Raw genomic sequence first — 17469 nt, 5'->3', positions numbered from 1 at the left:
TGGAATGATGATGTTGAACGCAGAGATAAAGTTCACAAACAATCTCCTTGCATATGTCTTTGGGTTATCTATGTCGTTAGGATGTAGTGGAGGCCCATGTTGACACTGTCCGACTCCAGCTGTCAGTGGATCACTGACTTCCTGTCCAACAAGATGCAACAAGTCACGCTGGGAAAACAACTTTCAGACTCTTTATCCCTCAGCACCAGAACGCCGTAAGGCTGCATTCTCTCACCTCTACTCCAATGACTGCACCTCCAACAACTCATCCGTTTAACTACTCTAGTTTGCAGATGACACCACTCTGGGCGGTCACATCACCTACGGCGACGAGTCCATGTACCGTGGGGTAATCGACCGGCTAGTGGCCTGGTGCAGTCGCAATAACCTGGAACTCAACACAGATAAACCTGTGGAAACAGTGGTTGACGTCAGAACCCCCCCCCCCCCCTACCCTTTCTCCCCCTCGAGGTTGATGGTTCAGCTGAAACATGACCATTCCTGGGGACCATAATCTCCCACAACCTCATCACCACAGCGGTCACCAAGATGACTGTACACCAGTAGATGTACTTGCAGCCCCCCCCCTGTAAAATCTCCCAGTCGATCCTGATCAGGTTTTACTCATCCAGCCTTGAGTCCATCCTCATCTCTTCCATCACAGAAGATCTGTGTCTGCCTGCTGCAAGGACAAACTGCAACGCATCTTCCGGCTTCCACCTGCCCTCTATCGAGGTCCTGCACGACTCCAGGACAAGAAAGAGCGCAGGAACGGTCATTAGGGTTCAAAACATCGATACGGTTTCATTGATGTTACTCATGTTTTTATTACTATTGCCAATAGACTCATCTTGAATGAAAGCAAAGAATCTCTCTTCCACAACAAAGAACACAGCGCAGCAACACCTGCTATCTTGATATTTTTTTTTATCCTGCAAAAGTGATATGTATCTCAATGAGACAACATTTGACATTTACATGTTCAGTCATTTAGCAGACGCTCTTATCCAGAGAGACTTACAGTAGTGCATTTACATGTTCAGTCATTTAGCAGACGCTCTTATCCAGAGAGACTGACAGTAGTCGTCTTAAGATAGCTAGGTGAGGCAACAACATATCCAGTGGCAATTTTAGCATGTAAATCTTAGTGGGGAAAAAATAAATGTTATTTATGCCAGCAAAGCTGCTACACAACACAACACTAAACAATACATTAATTGCACTGTAACGGTGACAAACGGTGCCCACTAACTGTTAGGACCAACATAAAGCTGTCCCAACAGCAGAGTCCCAACAGCAGAGTCCCAACAGCAGAATCCCAACAGCAGAGTCCCAACAGCAGAGTCCCAACAGCAGAGTCCCAACAGCAGAGTCTCAACAGCAGAATCCCAACAGCAGAGTCCCAACAGCAGAGTCCCAACAGCAGAGTCCCAACAGCAGAGTCCCAGCAGCAGAGTCCCAACAGCAGAGTCCCAACAGCTTACCACCACTACACCTGTTAAACAAATGTGGTTTCTACCAACGATTGAGATGTACAAACTATGGCATAAGAAGACGACGAGTGGATGAACATAGTCAATATAACTGTTTGTTCAGCACTTTTGAAATGCACAGCGACAGATTTCAGAACATGGGCCGTTCTTACAGTATTCTCCCTGTACACCGAGTCAGAACCGTAGGATAAATAAAGGGGGCATACAAGCAGATAATGAAAGCTCTTACAATATTCAATGATGACATTCTCTAAAACAGGCTATAGGCTACATATGCACCACCAAGTCAGAACAGTATATTAAGTTATGAGGTGAAAAGGGACCAAATGATTAGTGTGAGGCACATGGGCTACAGCTTACAACACAACATACACTTAGTATTACTTTCTTAGCTACAGTATACATATCTCCCTGGTATATTACATCATTTATGCAGCAGCATACAATACATTTTTTAACTCACCTTGTTGTGCTGTGTTCACTTGAACAGGAAGGTGGCGTGTAGGTCCTTCGTGGGCAAATTCTGTTATCAAACTTTCATCAAATCTGTCATTCTCTGGATTTATGGTGCCTTCGAGACAACTGGGAACTCTGAATAAAACAAGGTCGAATCATGACGTTCGTGATCTTCAGGTCAGAGCTCCAGAAAGAGGACAGAGTTCCCGACTCTAAGTTGGATGACCGTTCAAAGACCTATTTTTCAGTCAGAGCTAATTATTTGTATTTCTTTCCAAGTTCCCAGTAGTCTTGAACTTAAGACAAGAAAAAAAAAGGTTAAATGAATAGAACAGACATACCAGGCGAAGACGGTCATGTGACTTTATTAGAACAGACATACCAGGCGAAGACGGTCATGTGACTTTATTAGAACAGACATACCAGGCGAAGACGGTCATGTGACTTTATTAGAACAGACATACCAGGTGAAGACGGTCATGTGACTTTATTAGAACAGACATACCAGGTGAAGACGGTCATGTGACTTTATTAGAACAGATATACCAGGCGAAGACAGTCATGTGACTTTATTAGAACAGACATACCAGGTGAAGACAGTCATGTGACTTTATTAGAACAGACATACCAGGTGAAGACGGTCATGTGACTTTATTAGAACAGATATACCAGGCGAAGACAGTCATGTGACTTTATTAGAACAGACATACCAGGCGAAGACAGTCATGTGACTTTATTAGAACAGACATACCAGGTGAAGACGGTCATGTGACTTTATTAGAACAGACATACCAGGTGAAGACGGTCATGTGACTTTATTAGAACAGTAAATGGTGAAGGAAACTGGAAATACAACATCTCATTGTAAACAATGACTAAGACAATAATATATGACATTTAGCAGACGCTTTCTTTTCATAGTAATTTACCTGGCATGTGTGCAGACAATTGTAATTTCATACATATCATAATTCACCACACAAGTTAGTCAAGGAGAAGGAGAGAGTGGAAGATGTGTTTAGCCTGGGTGCCAGTCAGTTTCTGACCAGAAGCAGGTGTCCAGGTGTCTTAACTGCTGTTTCCTACGTTTTGACTGGCCGGTATACACCACAGGGTCATGTTCTTTAGACGATGTAGCAAGGTGGTATACACCACAGGGTCATGTTCTTTAGACGATGTAGCAAGGTGGTATACACCACAGGGTCATGTTCTTTAGACGATGTAGCAAGGTGGTATACAGTACAGGGTCATGTTCTTTAGACGATGTAGCAAGGTGGTATACACCACAGGGTCATGTTCTTTAGACGATGTAGCAAGGTGGTATACACCACAGGGTCATGTTCTTTAGACGATGTAGCAAGGTGGTATACAGTACAGGGTCATGTTCTTTAGACGATGTAGCAAGGTGGTATACACCACAGGGTCATGTTCTTTAGACGATGTAGCATGGTGGTATACACCACAGGGTCATGTTCTTTAGACGATGTAGCAAGGTGGTATACAGTACAGGGTCATGTTCTTTAGACGATGTAGCAAGGTGGTATACACCACAGGGTCATGTTCTTTAGACGATGTAGCAAGGTGGTATACACCACAGGGTCATGTTCTTTAGACGATGTAGCAAGGTGGTATACACCACAGGGTCATGTTCTTTAGACGATGTAGCAAGGTGGTATACACCACAGGGTCATGTTCTTTAGACGATGTAGCAAGGTGGTATACACCACAGGGACATGTTCTTTAGACGATGTAGCAAGGTGGTATACACCACAGGGTCATGTTCTTTAGACGATGTAGCAAGGTGGTATACACCACAGGGTCATGTTCTTTAGACGATGTAGCAAGGTGGTATACAGTACAGGGTCATGTTCTTTAGACGATGTAGCAAGGTGGTATACAGTACAGGGTCATGTTCTTTAGACGATGTAGCAAGGTGGTATACACCACAGGGTCATGTTCTTTAGACGATGTAGCAAGGTGGTATACACCACAGGGTCATGTTCTTTAGACGATGTAGCATGGTGGTATACACCACAGGGTCATGTTCTTTAGACGATGTAGCAAGGTGGTATACAGTACAGGGTCATGTTCTTTAGACGATGTAGCAAGGTGGTATACACCACAGGGTCATGTTCTTTAGACGATGTAGCAAGGTGGTATACACCACAGGGTCATGTTCTTTAGACGATGTAGCAAGGTGGTATACAGTACAGGGTCATGTTCTTTAGACAATGTAGCAAGGTGGTATACACCACAGGGTCATGTTCTTTAGACGATGTAGCAAGGTGGTATACAGTACAGGGACATGTTCTTTAGACGATGTAGCAAGGTGGTATACACCACAGGGTCATGTTCTTTAGACGATGTAGCAAGGTGGTATACACCACAAGGTCATGTTCTTTAGACGATGTAGCAAGGTGGTATACAGTACAGGGTCATGTTCTTTAGACGATGTAGCAAGGTGGTATACACCACAGGGTCATGTTCTTTAGACGATGTAGCAAGGTGGTATACAGTACAGGGACATGTTCTTTAGACGATGTAGCAAGGTGGTATACAGTACAGGGTCATGTTCTTTAGACGATGTAGCAAGGTGGTATACACCACAGGGTCATGTTCTTTAGACGATGTAGCAAGGTGGTATACACCACAGGGTCATGTTCTTTAGACGATGTAGCAAGGTGGTATACACCACAGGGTCATGTTCTTTAGACGATGTAGCAAGGTGGTATACACCACAGGGACATGTTCTTTAGACGATGTAGCAAGGTGGTATACACCACAGGGTCATGTTCTTTAGACGATGTAGCAAGGTGGTATACAGTACAGGGACATGTTCTTTAGACGATGTAGCAAGGTGGTATACACCACAGGGTCATGTTCTTTAGACGATGTAGCAAGGTGGTATACACCACAGGGTCATGTTCTTTAGACGATGTAGCAAGGTGGTATACACCACAGGGTCATGTTCTTTAGACGATGTAGCAAGGTGTTATACAGTACAGGGTCATGTTCTTTAGACGATGTAGCAAGGTGTTATACACCACAGGGTCATGTTCTTTAGACGATGTAGCAAGGTGTTATACAGTACAGGGACATGTTCTTTAGACGATGTAGCAAGGTGTTATACACCACAGGGTCATGTTCTTTAGACGATGTAGCAAGGTGGTATACAGTACAGGGACATGTTCTTTAGACGATGTAGCAAGGTGGTATACACCACAGGGTCATGTTCTTTAGACGATGTAGCAAGGTGTTATACAGTACAGGGACATGTTCTTTAGACGATGTAGCAAGGTGTTATACACCACAGGGTCATGTTCTTTAGACGATGTAGCAAGGTGGTATAAAGTACAGGGACATGTGCTTTAGACGATGTAGCAAGGTGGTATACAGTACAGGGTCATGTTCTTTAGACGATGTAGCAAGGTGGTATACACCACAGAGACATGTTCTTTAGACGATGTAGCAAGGTGGTATACACCACAGGGACTTGGTAGCTATAGAACGTTGTGATCCTCTAAGAACTAGAACAAGGTGTTCTCATTCCAATTCTACTGTTCCAACAGCGAGGTCCTTTCAGTGGAACCCCATTGGCTGTGTTGTCTAGTGCTTCAGCGATAGGAAGGGTTTTTCTGTGGAACCCCATTGGCTGTGTTGTCTAGTGCTTCAGCGATAGGAAGGGTTTTTCTGTGGAACCCCATTGGCTGTGTTGTCTAGTGCTTCAGCGATAGGAAGGGTTTTTCTCTGGAACCCCATTGGCTGTGTTGTCTAGTGCTTCAGTGATAGGAAAGGTTTTTCTCTGGAACCCCATTGGCTGTGTTGTCTAGTGCTTCAGCGATAGGAAGGGTTTTTCTCTGGAACCCCATTGGCTGTGTTGTCTAGTGCTTCAGCGATAGGAAGGGTTTTTCTCTGGAACCCCATTGGCTGTGTTGTCTAGTGCTTCAGCGATAGGAAAGGTTTTTCTCTGGAACCCCATTGGCTGTGTTGTCTAGTGCTTCAGCGATAGGAAGGGTTTTTCTCTGGAACCCCATTGGCTGTGTTGTCTAGTGCTTCAGCGATAGGAAGGGTTTTTCTGTGGAACCCCATTGGCTGTGTTGTCTAGTGCAGCAGCGATAGGAAGGGTTTTTCTGTGGAACCCCATTGGCTGTGTTGTCTAGTGCTTCAGTGATAGGAAGGGTTTTTCTCTGGAACCCCATTGGCTGTGTTGTCTAGTGCAACAGTGATAGGAAGGGTTTTTCTGTGGAACCCCATTGGCTGTGTTGTCTAGTGCTTCAGCGATAGGAAGGGTTTTTCTGTGGAACCCCATTGGCTGTGTTGTCTAGTGCTTCAGTGATAGGAAGGGTTTTTCTCTGGAACCCCATTGGCTGTGTTGTCTAGTGCTTCAGTGATAGGAAGGGTTTTTCTGTGGAACCCCATTGGCTGTGTTGTCTAGTGCTTCAGCGATAGGAAGGGTTTTTCTGTGGAACCCCATTGGCTGTGTTGTCTAGTGCTTCAGTGATAGGAAGGGTTTTTCTGTGGAACCCCATTGGCTGTGTTGTCTAGTGCTTCAGTGATAGGAAGGGTTTTTCTCTGGAACCCCATTGGCTGTGTTGTCTAGTGCAGCAGTGATAGGGAGGGTTTTTCTGTGGAACCCCATTGGCTGTGTTGTCTAGTGCTTCAGTGATAGGAAGGGTTTTTCTCTGGAACCCCATTGGCTGTGTTGTCTAGTGCTTCAGCGATAGGAAGGGTTTTTCTGTGGAACCCCATTGGCTGTGTTGTCTAGTGCTTCAGTGATAGGAAGGGTTTTTCTGTGGAACCCCATTGGCTGTGTTGTCTAGTGCTTCAGTGATAGGAAGGGTTTTTCTCTGGAACCCCATTGGCTGTGTTGTCTAGTGCTTCAGCGATAGGAAGGGTTTTTCTGTGGAACCCCATTGGCTGTGTTGTCTAGTGCTTCAGTGATAGGAAGGGTTTTTCTGTGATTTTGTGCCTAATCTTTATTTGTGCTTTCATAATTGTATTTTTGGTGTTAAGATAGATCCTCCTCGCCCCCCTGAGATACACATGACGCAGACGGACAGATGACGGAGGCGTGTGATAGATAGAAGTAGAGAAAGGAGAGAGAGTGGGACTGACATCAAAGAGAAATAACATCACAAGGTGTCACACTAACTAACTAAGCTATGACTAAGTCATTACTAACTACAGCATTACTTCACAGCCAAACCAGACACACACACACACACACACGCGCACACACACACACCCAACCAAACCGACCAGATCGACACAGTCAGGACAAATTCACAGCTGATCAAAAACTGAATGAAAATTACTTCATTGTTCAGCATGTTCAAGATTAAAACCGTAAAGAAAATCATACAACACAAGGGTAAACAATAACAAAACAACAATAACAAAAACACAATAATAACAAGCATTTGAAATTAACAAAGATATTATCATACGAGATGAGTTGGCAGTTGGAATGTTTGAAGAATAAACTCAATGAATAAAATAACAGGTAAGATCACATACAATAGGCCTTTTGTCTTTCCTGTCTGTCTGCCTTCCAAATGGCACCCTATTCCCTATATAGTGCACTACTTTAGACCAGAGCCCTATAGAACCCTATTCCCTATATAGTGCACTACTTTAGACCAGAGCCCTATAGAACCCTATTCCCTATATAGTGCACTACTTTAGACCAGAGCCCAATAGAACCCTATTCCCTATATAGTACACTACTTTAGACCAGAGCCCTATAGAACCCTATTCCCTATATAGTGCACTACTTTAGACCAGAGCCCTATAGAACCCTATTCCCTATATAGTGCACTACTTTAGACCAGAGCCCTATAGAACCCTATTCCCTATATAGTACACTACTTTAGACCAGAGCCCTATAGAACCCTATTCCCTATATAGTGCACTACTTTAGACCAGAGCCCTATAGAACCCTATTCCCTATATAGTACACTACTTTAGACCAGAGCCCTATAGAACCCTATTCCCTATATAAGTGCACTACTTTAGACCAGAGCCCTATAGAACCCTATTCCCTATATAGTGCACTACTTTAGACCAGAGCCCTATAGAACCCTATTCCCTATATAAGTGCACTACTTTAGACCAGAGCCCTATAGAACCCTATTCCCTATATAGTGCACTACTTTAGACCAGAGCCCTATAGAACCCTATTCCCTATATAGTGCACTACTTTAGACCAGAGCCCTATAGAACCCTATTCCCTATATAAGTGCACTACTTTAGACCAGAGCCCTATAGAACCCTATTCCCTATATAGTGCACTACTTTAGACCAGAGCCCTATAGAACCCTATTCCCTATATAAGTGCACTACTTTAGACCAGAGCCCTATAGAACCCTATTCCCTATATAGTACACTACTTTAGACCAGAGCCCTATAGAACCCTATTCCCTATATAGTGCACTACTTTAGACCAGAGCCCTATAGAACCCTATTCCCTATATAAGTGCACTACTTTAGACCAGAGCCCTATAGAACCCTATTCCCTATATAAGTGCACTACTTTAGACCAGAGCCCTATAGAACCCTATTCCCTATATAGTGCACTACTTTAGACCAGAGCCCTATAGAACCGTATTCCCTATATAGTGCACTACATAAGACCAGAGCCCTATAGAACCCTGCTCTGGTCAAAAGCAGTGCCCTATATAGGGAATAAGGTGCCTTTGGGGACATACTCTCTGATCTCTGATCATGGCAGGGGGTCCGAGGTCTAGCCCTACCCCTATCCCCTAGCCGTAACCCCTAGCCCTACCCCCTAGCCCTATCCCCTAGCCCTACCCCCTAGCCCTATCCCCTAGCCCTACCCCCTAGCCCTGTCCCCTAGCCCTACCCCCTAGCCCTATCCCCTAACCCTATCCCCTAACCCTATGGGTTGGTTTGGGATTCAGTGAACGATAAATGCCCTAGCTATCTGACCTCTAGGCTAGAACTGATCAGACCTGCTCATTAAGACATGGATGTAATGATAGTATGACCAGGTCATTACTATCGCCACTGTGGTGAAACAAGTCATTCTGAAAACAAAGATGAAATTCTAAAATCATGTTGCTTTCCGACTACGACAGTAATGCATTTATTAATTAGATTTACTGAATAGATTCAAGTATGTTTTGTTTGCGTTAGCTACGTGTGTTAGCTACGTGCGTTAGCTACGTGTGTTTGCTACGTGTGTTAGCTACGTGCGTTAGCTACGTGTGTTAGCTACGTGTGTTAGCTACGTGTGTTAGCTACGTGTGTTTGCTATGTTTCTCCACTATTTTGAGCAACAACAAAAAATAATCAAGAAATAAATTGTGTTGCAATACACTTGATTTGACATGAATTCATAATCATCATCACATTGTTTATTCTAAGCTAATTTTCTTCAGAAGGTAATTCCTGGTGGCATAGAGGGTTTAACACGGTGTGTATTTGGTCGTAAAGGACAAGATGTCATCGAGCTACAATAGGATTGTATCTCATTGCATACAGTTTTTGAGTATGAAGATAAACCACTCAAATTATAGCTTCTTTTTTTTGCATTAAAATGACATGAATTCCTTCAATTGAATATTTCATAAAAAATAATAATAAAAACAACAACAACATGGATTGAGAGAAGGGGGGCTGGAGAGGTAGGTGTGTAAATAAAGCTGGTAAAATGTGCAATAAAACTATAGATAAGGAAATGTTCATATCATCTGCGATATACTGAGGTGGACACAACACATACATACATACACATATATATATATATAGAGAAAGGAATATTGATAAGCGTTATAGATCTCAGTTATCTCCCAACACATGATAGATCTCAGTTATCTCCCAACACATGATAGATCTCAGTTATCTCCCAACCCATGATAGATCTCAGTTATCTCCCAACACATGACAGATCTCAGTTATCTCCCAACACATGACAGATCTCAGTTATCTCCCAACACATGATAGATCTCAGTTATCTCTCAACACATGATAGATCTTAGTTATCTCCCAACACATGATAGATCTCAGTTATCTCCCAACACATGATAAATCTCAGTTATCTCCCAACACATGATAGATCTCAGTTATCTCCCAACACATGATAGATCTCAGTTATCTCCCAACACATGATAGATCTCAGTTATCTCCCAACACATGATAGATCTCAGTTATCTCCCAACACATGATAAATCTCAGTTATCTCCCAACACATGATAGATCTCAGTTATCTCCCAACACATGATAGATCTGTTATCTCCCAACACATGATAGATCTCAGTTATCTCCCAACACATGATAGATCTGTTATCTCCCAACACATGATAGATCTCAGTTATCTCCCAATATGTCATGACAATAATAAAACACTGAAGAGCTGAGTTGCACGTTAACAGTGGATCCTTCCCAAATGGCACACTATTCCCTATATAGTACACTACGCTTTACCAAATCTAGGTCAAAAGTAGTGCACTATGTAGGGAATAGTGTGCCAATAGGGAATGAACCAGTTGTGAGCCGTCCAAGAGTTCATCTTGCCAGACTGATGAAGCTATTCAGTTGGTTCAACTCTTGGATGGCTCACAACTTCCTCCAGCTAAATCAAGACAAGACCGAGGTACTTATTGTTGGATCCAAAGCATAGAGAGAGAATCTGGACGCACATTTTAAATCACAGGCAATAAAGATAAAACGCCATGTAAAAAACCTAGTTGTTATTTTAGATTCTGAACTCAATTTCTAATCACACAATCAGGAATGTGAACAAGATAGTTTTTTACCACCTGAGGAACATTGCCAAGGTGTGGCCGTTTCTCTCTCAGGCTGAAACAGAGAGACTCATCGCTTTTATTACAAGCAGACATGATTACTGTAATGCTCTCCTGTCTGGTCTACCCAAGAAAGCCATTGGTCAACTGTAAAACACAGCTTTTACTTAGTGTGCTTTTTTGTCATTCTTTTATCTTATGTTTGTTGGGTTGTAAATATTTCAGTTTTTATTTTCATTGTTTTGAATGAGTTTTTTTCCCCCGGTGAAGCACATTGCATTCCATGTCTGAAAGGTGCTGTATAAATAAAGCTTGAGTTGATTTGAATGGTGTGGCAGGCCTTCAGTGATGTAACAAATGCATTTACAACAAAGCCACCATGGAAGCTTCAATCCCCAAAGAGACAAGAGAACAAACAAAACATACTCAAGCTAAAGATAGTTTTAGTACAATGAATGACTGAAATAAAACAATTGTTAGTACACTATTGTAGTATAGTACACAATCTTAGTATAATATTTTTAGTACACTATGGAAATCACAACTAGATTGTAATTTTACATGAATTAAAATTGTGTGCCTTTCCCCAGTTCTTTACAAGTATCTTTGTGGTAGTGAAAGAAGTGTTCTGATGCCCTGATTTGAATAGTAGAGAAGTAGAGGAAGAATTCATACATTCTAACTTTTTGTCTAGCTTTTCGGGAAAGTGGTAAAAATGTAAGTTGTTTTAAAAGTTATAAAAAGCAGTCGGTGCGGTTCCTCAAACAGATGTATCTTTAGATTGGTAGAGTTAGTCCTGTTCTGATTTCATATTTAAATAGGAGAGAAACAGGCGAAGATTTCATATGCTCTTAACTTGTTGAAAGTGGCCAAAGTAGCTGATTTCTGTCAAAAGTCCCATTGTTTACATATTGTCTCATTCTTAGAATGTGATGTGCACACCATCGGGATCCTATTAAATTACTATGTCATAAACCCTCAAGGTTCTAGAATGGAAGGGGAAAATGTCAGCCATATTGGTCAGGGAGAAATCCACACCAGTCTGATCGGAATGAATGATAGCAGAGGTATAATCCTGATTTTACTTTATACATGAAAATAAAAGTACAGCATGTGATATGAGAAATTGTGTAATTAAATTAGTGTCAAGCTAAAATATTGTCACATGTTATAAATAGAGTTTATTCAAGTTTTATACACCTTTTCTGTACAAATAGCTTCTAAAATATATGTAAACAGACTATAAACGTCCCCAAGAAAATAATGATAAAGCTGTGAGTGCTATTTAATGATACAATATCAATACTTGTTGCATTTACAACTTTTCTAACTCCTGTCACAGCAGTGGCACACCATGGTTGACCAACTCCCTGACCAAAATGGCTGACCATTATCCCATCATAAGGTTCATGTCCATTCTAGTATTCTAACTCCTAATTCTATGGTGCACACACAGTGGCGCAGCAGTCTAAGGCACTGCATCTCAGTGCAAGAGGAGTCACTACAGTCCCTGGTTTGAATCCAGGCTGTATCAAATCCGGCCGTGATTGGGTGTCCCATAGGGCGGCGCACAATTGGCCCAGCGTCATCTGGGTTAGGCTGGGGTAGGCCGTCACTGTAAATAAGAATTTGTTCTTAACTGACGTCCCTAGTTAAATAAAGGTTAAATCAAATGTAAAAAAATTTAAACAACTCTAATTTGACATCTCTGAAAGTTATGTGACAGTTAAGTTAACAGTGGAAAGTTACCTTAATAAATGGAGTTGATGTGATTACTAAAACAGCTGAACCTCTTGATTGGTAGAGGTTATTCCTGCTCTGTTTTCAGGTTTCAATAGCAGAGAAGTAGAGGAAGATTTATTTTCAAATTGTTTGTCTATCTTGTTTGGGAAAGATGTCAAACTACACGTTTTAATGTTTCAATGGCTGTAAGAGGAGTATCTTTCCAAATATTAATAACAACAATAAACAGTTAGAAATCATTTGGACAATATTAAAAGTGGCTTCATCAATTATCATTGATTCTGGTTTTTGTTGTATAGAATCTATTGCAGATTAGGTTGGTCTTCAGATATAGTATCAGTACTGGCCCAAATGTTTAACACCAAGACCGCTGCCCCCTATAGAGTAAAGAGCACCAGGGACAAGGCAATTAGGGTCCACACAGAGCTATAAGGTGATTGGCTGAATGGCAATTACAACCAATCACAGGCAGGGATGACTGGGCTGTTCCGGTTAGATCCAATGGGAGTGTTAGTATTGTATAATTGTATATAGTTCACAACTTAAGATATTCTATGGGTCTTGGCCTGAAACACGTTTAAAAATAAATGTAAGATTTTAAGATTTAAGCTCTAATTCATATTATAAACTGGTCGGTTCGAGCTCTAAATGCGGATTGGTTGATAGCCGTGGTAATATCAGACCGTATACCACAGGTAGGACAAAACATTTATTTTCACTGCTCTAATTACGTTGGCAACCAGTTTATAACAGCAAGAAGACGCCTCGGGGGTTTGTGGTATATGACCAATATACCACGGCTAAGGGCTGCGTTGCGTGTTGCCTAAGAACAGCCCTCAGCCGTGGTATATTGGCCATATACCCACAGCTCCTCGGGCCTTACTGCTTAAGTATACTACGTAATAGCTGGTAACAATAATAAGGTATGGAGCATTTGGTTTCTTTAATGAGCATGCTTGGTAAACTTTGAATAGTCTTAACTTTGAATAGTCTTAACTTTGAATAGTCTTAAGTGATCCTTTGTTTTCTTGAGCATCAAATTACGCTTTTTCATTTGGACCAGTCTTTTAAAAAAAAAACATTGTTATATTATTACAAGATAAGTAATTAATATTAAATGTGATTTATAGGCAATAGTTGTCATTCGCATGATCATTCTGACACTATGGAGGTTAACGGAGATAACTACCATATACTCAGACAATAGATCTACCCTGTAATTCACGGCCCATATCAAAAGAAAAATATATATTAAAAAAATAAGATAATCATCATCGTTTGAGAATTGAGTATTTGTGGCATTAATTCCACTGGAATGCTGCTTTGCCATCAACACATCTCTCTCCTAAGTACTCTTACTACTGTGCTCACAACCATAGCATTACATTCAACACAACAAGGACAATGGAAGAGCCAAAAGGGGGCAAAGGAAAAGAAATCCTAAATTGGTGGTAGTCATACTTTAACCCGCCGACGACAACGATCAGATATTAAAACAATCCATCAAGCGATCAAAACCTTATTTCATGACGAGAGGTGATCCCAGTGTCTTTCGGTGTGCTGTGCGTGATGTGGTCGTGAGAGAGGGAAAGGCAGAGATCCGATTGGTTGATGTTCTCAGTTGCCAGGCAGGAAGCTGAGGATGTATTCTCCCACCCCGAAGAAGTAGACCACCTGGGCGATACCAAATAAGGGCGCGATGACCAGGGCACGGCAGTACGCCCCCTTCAGGAACGCAGAGGGACCCTCGTTCTTCATGATTTTACTGATGGGAAAGCGGTAAGAAGAGATATGGGCAACACAGATTAGCAACAAGATATCAGTGAATAGTTTTACCTCGTTACTAATTATGTGTCTGAACTGAATATGGCAGCTGAGTTATCATATAGAGTATAGAATGTATTCATTCTGTATTCAAGTTGTCACCACACCAAAAAGAACTAGAAAAACACAGTGAAAAACATAGCTAATTATAACAGTCTTCTGGTTGAGGCATAGGTTTTCCCCAAAACCTTCACAATTAAATGTTAACTGGCTACAAAGTGTTTTTTTAATTTAACCAGGCAAGTCAGTCACCCCAGTCAAACCCCGGACGACACTGGGCTAATTGTGCGCCGCCCTATGGGATTCCCAATCATGGCTGGATGTGATGCGGCCTGGATTTGAACCAGGTACTTCAGTGACGCCCCTTGCACTGAGATGCAGTGTCTTAGACCGCTGTGCCACTCGGGAGACCAAAAGAATCCTGTGTCTTCCTTGCAGAATAAAATCCCAATGTTTTCTACCAATCCAGTGGGCATTTGCTTTGTAAACTCAATCACATGAGTGCTACAGAAACACCAAACAGTGCTAGGTGGCTATACTACTGAAACACTGCTAACCAAACAACAGTGCTAGGTGGCCGTACTACTGAAACACCGCTAACCAAACAGTGCTAGGTGGCTGTACTACTGAAACACCGCTAACCAAACAGTGCTAGGTGGCTGTACTACAGAAACACCAAACAGTGCTAGGTGGCTGTACTACAGAAACACCAAACAGTGCTAGGTGGCTGTACTACAGAAGCACCAAACAGTGCTAGGTGGCTGTACTACAGAAGCACCAAACAGTGCTAGGTGGCTGTACTACAGAAGCACCAAACAGTGCTAGGTGGCTATACTACAGAAACACTGCTAACCAAACAGTGCTAGGTGGCTGTACTACAGAAACACTGCTAACCAAACAACAATGCTAGGTGGCTGTACTACAGAAACACTGCTAACCAAACAACAATGCTAGGTGGCTGTACTACAGAAACACCGCTAACCAAACAGTGCTAGGTGGCTGTACTACAGAAACACCGCTAACCAAACAACAATGCTAGGTGGCTGTACTACAGAAACACCGCTAACCAAACAACAATGCTAGGTGGCTGTACTACAGAAACACCGCTAACCAAACAGTGCAAGGTGGCTGTACTACAGGAACACTGCTAACCAAACAGTGCTAGGTGGCTGTACTACAGAAACACTGCTAACCAAACAGTGCTAGGTGGCTGTACTACAGGAACACTGCTAACCAAACAACAATGCTAGGTGGCTGTACTACAGGAACACTGCTAACCAAACAACAATGCTAGGTGGCTGTACTACAGAAACACTGCTAACCAAACAACAATGCTAGGTGGCTGTACTACAGAAACACTGCTAACCAAACAGTGCTAGGTGGCTGTACTACAGGAACACTGCTAACCAAACAACAGTGCTAGGTGGCTGTACTACAGAAACACTGCTAACCAAACAACAATGCTAGGTGGCTGTCGGACAGAAACACCAAACAGTGCATGGGCACTTGAATGAAAGGGTAACTACACTCAACAATCTCCTGAAGTGGTAATATGTATTGTACTATACTTAGAATATCCTATTGTTATGTTTTTATCCAAAACAAAAAGTGTGATTTTGAGAGCGAAAACCTGAAACAACGTCAATACCCCACAATCCCCATGTGTTGAGATTTACCTGATACAGTCAGTCACCCCGCTGTAGGTTTCCTCTGTACTCCCTCTGTTCATAGACTGGATTCTGGTCTTTATCACTGTCAATACACAACAACACCATGGTAACACTACAACACACACTGATGCAACTAAGAACCTATGATTGGTGTAAGATCCCGGCTAAATACAGACCATTTTAACTCAGAGACATAACGTAGTATAATAGTACAACATTGTAACACATTCTAGGGTCTTAATAACAAGTTATAACAAATTTGAAAGAAAATCCCCATGTCTCACCGTCTACAGGGTTGACAGCCACGGCGGCGGTGCTGCCAGCCTATATTACTACAGTATTATTAACTAGATATTATAATATTATGTCTCACCATCTACAGGGTTGACAGCCACAGCGGCCGTGCTGGCAGCCTATATTACTACAGTATTATTAACTAGATACTGGATATTATAATATTATGTCTCACCATCTACAGGGTTGACAGCCACAGCGGCCGTGCTGCCAGTCTATATAACTATATACTGGATATTATAATATTATGTCTCACCGTCTACAGGGTTGACAGCCACGGCGGCCGTGCTGCCAGCCAGACAGCCTGCCAGGAATGAGACATAGAACGGAGCGGGGCCCTCCGCTCCTCTCTTCCCCAGGTCGTTCAGGTTGGCAAACAGAGGGAAGTAGATGATGGAGAACGGAACATCCCTGAGAAGAGAGAAGAGAGGAGGGGAGAAACCAGAGACGAGCAGAGGAGAGTTTAATCATATTGTCATACCTCAGCGTTGTAGCCAGAGCAGTGTGTGTCAGTGTATCTATGAATGGCCTTTTATTGTATTTCTTTGATTCCTCGAGTCCTCGCGTCCTCTTTCCTCGACTCCTCAAAATGCCTTGGAGGAGAATATCCAAGGTCCCTTAGTCTCTGATCTTTTTCTGCCATACGTTTTGAGAAGGAGACGAGGAGAGAGGATGGTAGGAATCCAGGAAATACAATTGAGATAGAGCCAATGAGTCGAGGGTAGTTGGTGGTCAGAACAGTGTCAGTCTGTGGTGCTATGTTGTTTACCTGAGCAGTGTGGCCCCCAGGCCCTTGTACAGCCCAGCGATTCCCTTCTCCTTAAGCAGTTCCCTGGTCAGTTGCATGGCGGTGGGGGACTTGGTCGGCACGGTCCCCGGTACTACAGTCTCTGGCATCAGCTTCCTCTGGGCCTCTGATAGAAGGACAGACAGGGACAGCGTGGGTTTAGAGCTTTTCTGATAGTTGATTTGTTAAGGAACAATTTTACTATTATTGTAATTAAGATGCACTAACTTTTCTGTTCTGTCTGTGGACAATATAGTATCCATCCATCCATCCACCTACCCATCCACCTACCCATCCACCTACCTACCTACCCACCCACACACCCACCACCTACCCACCACCTACCTACCTACCCACCCACCACCCACCTACCTATCCATCCACCACCTACCCACCCATCCACCTACCCACCCACCACCCACCTACCCATCCATCCA

The 17469-nt window shown here is 42.6% G+C and overlaps 1 protein-coding gene across 2 annotated transcripts in view; it reads right to left on the bottom strand.

The window, feature by feature from the left end:
• Positions 1-2298: 2298 nt before the first annotated feature.
• slc25a22a (solute carrier family 25 member 22a) overlaps positions 2299-17469 on the bottom strand; it is a 141123-nt gene continuing 125952 nt past the window's right edge. For both annotated transcript variants that reach the window (XM_031802130.1, XM_031802131.1), the window contains exons 8-11: positions 17015-17159; positions 16502-16656; positions 15958-16033; positions 2299-14222 (exon numbers count right to left, since the gene is read on the bottom strand). In XM_031802130.1, coding sequence (XP_031657990.1) covers positions 14075-14222; positions 15958-16033; positions 16502-16656; positions 17015-17159 — 524 coding nt within the window. In that variant the 3' untranslated portion in view covers positions 2299-14074. The remainder of the gene's footprint in view (positions 14223-15957; positions 16034-16501; positions 16657-17014; positions 17160-17469) is intronic.

The sequence above is a fragment of the Oncorhynchus kisutch genome, linkage group LG22 (assembly GCF_002021735.2).
Source record: "Oncorhynchus kisutch isolate 150728-3 linkage group LG22, Okis_V2, whole genome shotgun sequence".
NCBI classification, from domain to species: domain Eukaryota; kingdom Metazoa; phylum Chordata; class Actinopteri; order Salmoniformes; family Salmonidae; genus Oncorhynchus; species Oncorhynchus kisutch.
The sequence above is the reverse complement of the archived record's forward strand: the minus strand, read 5'-3'. Positions and strand labels throughout refer to the sequence as shown.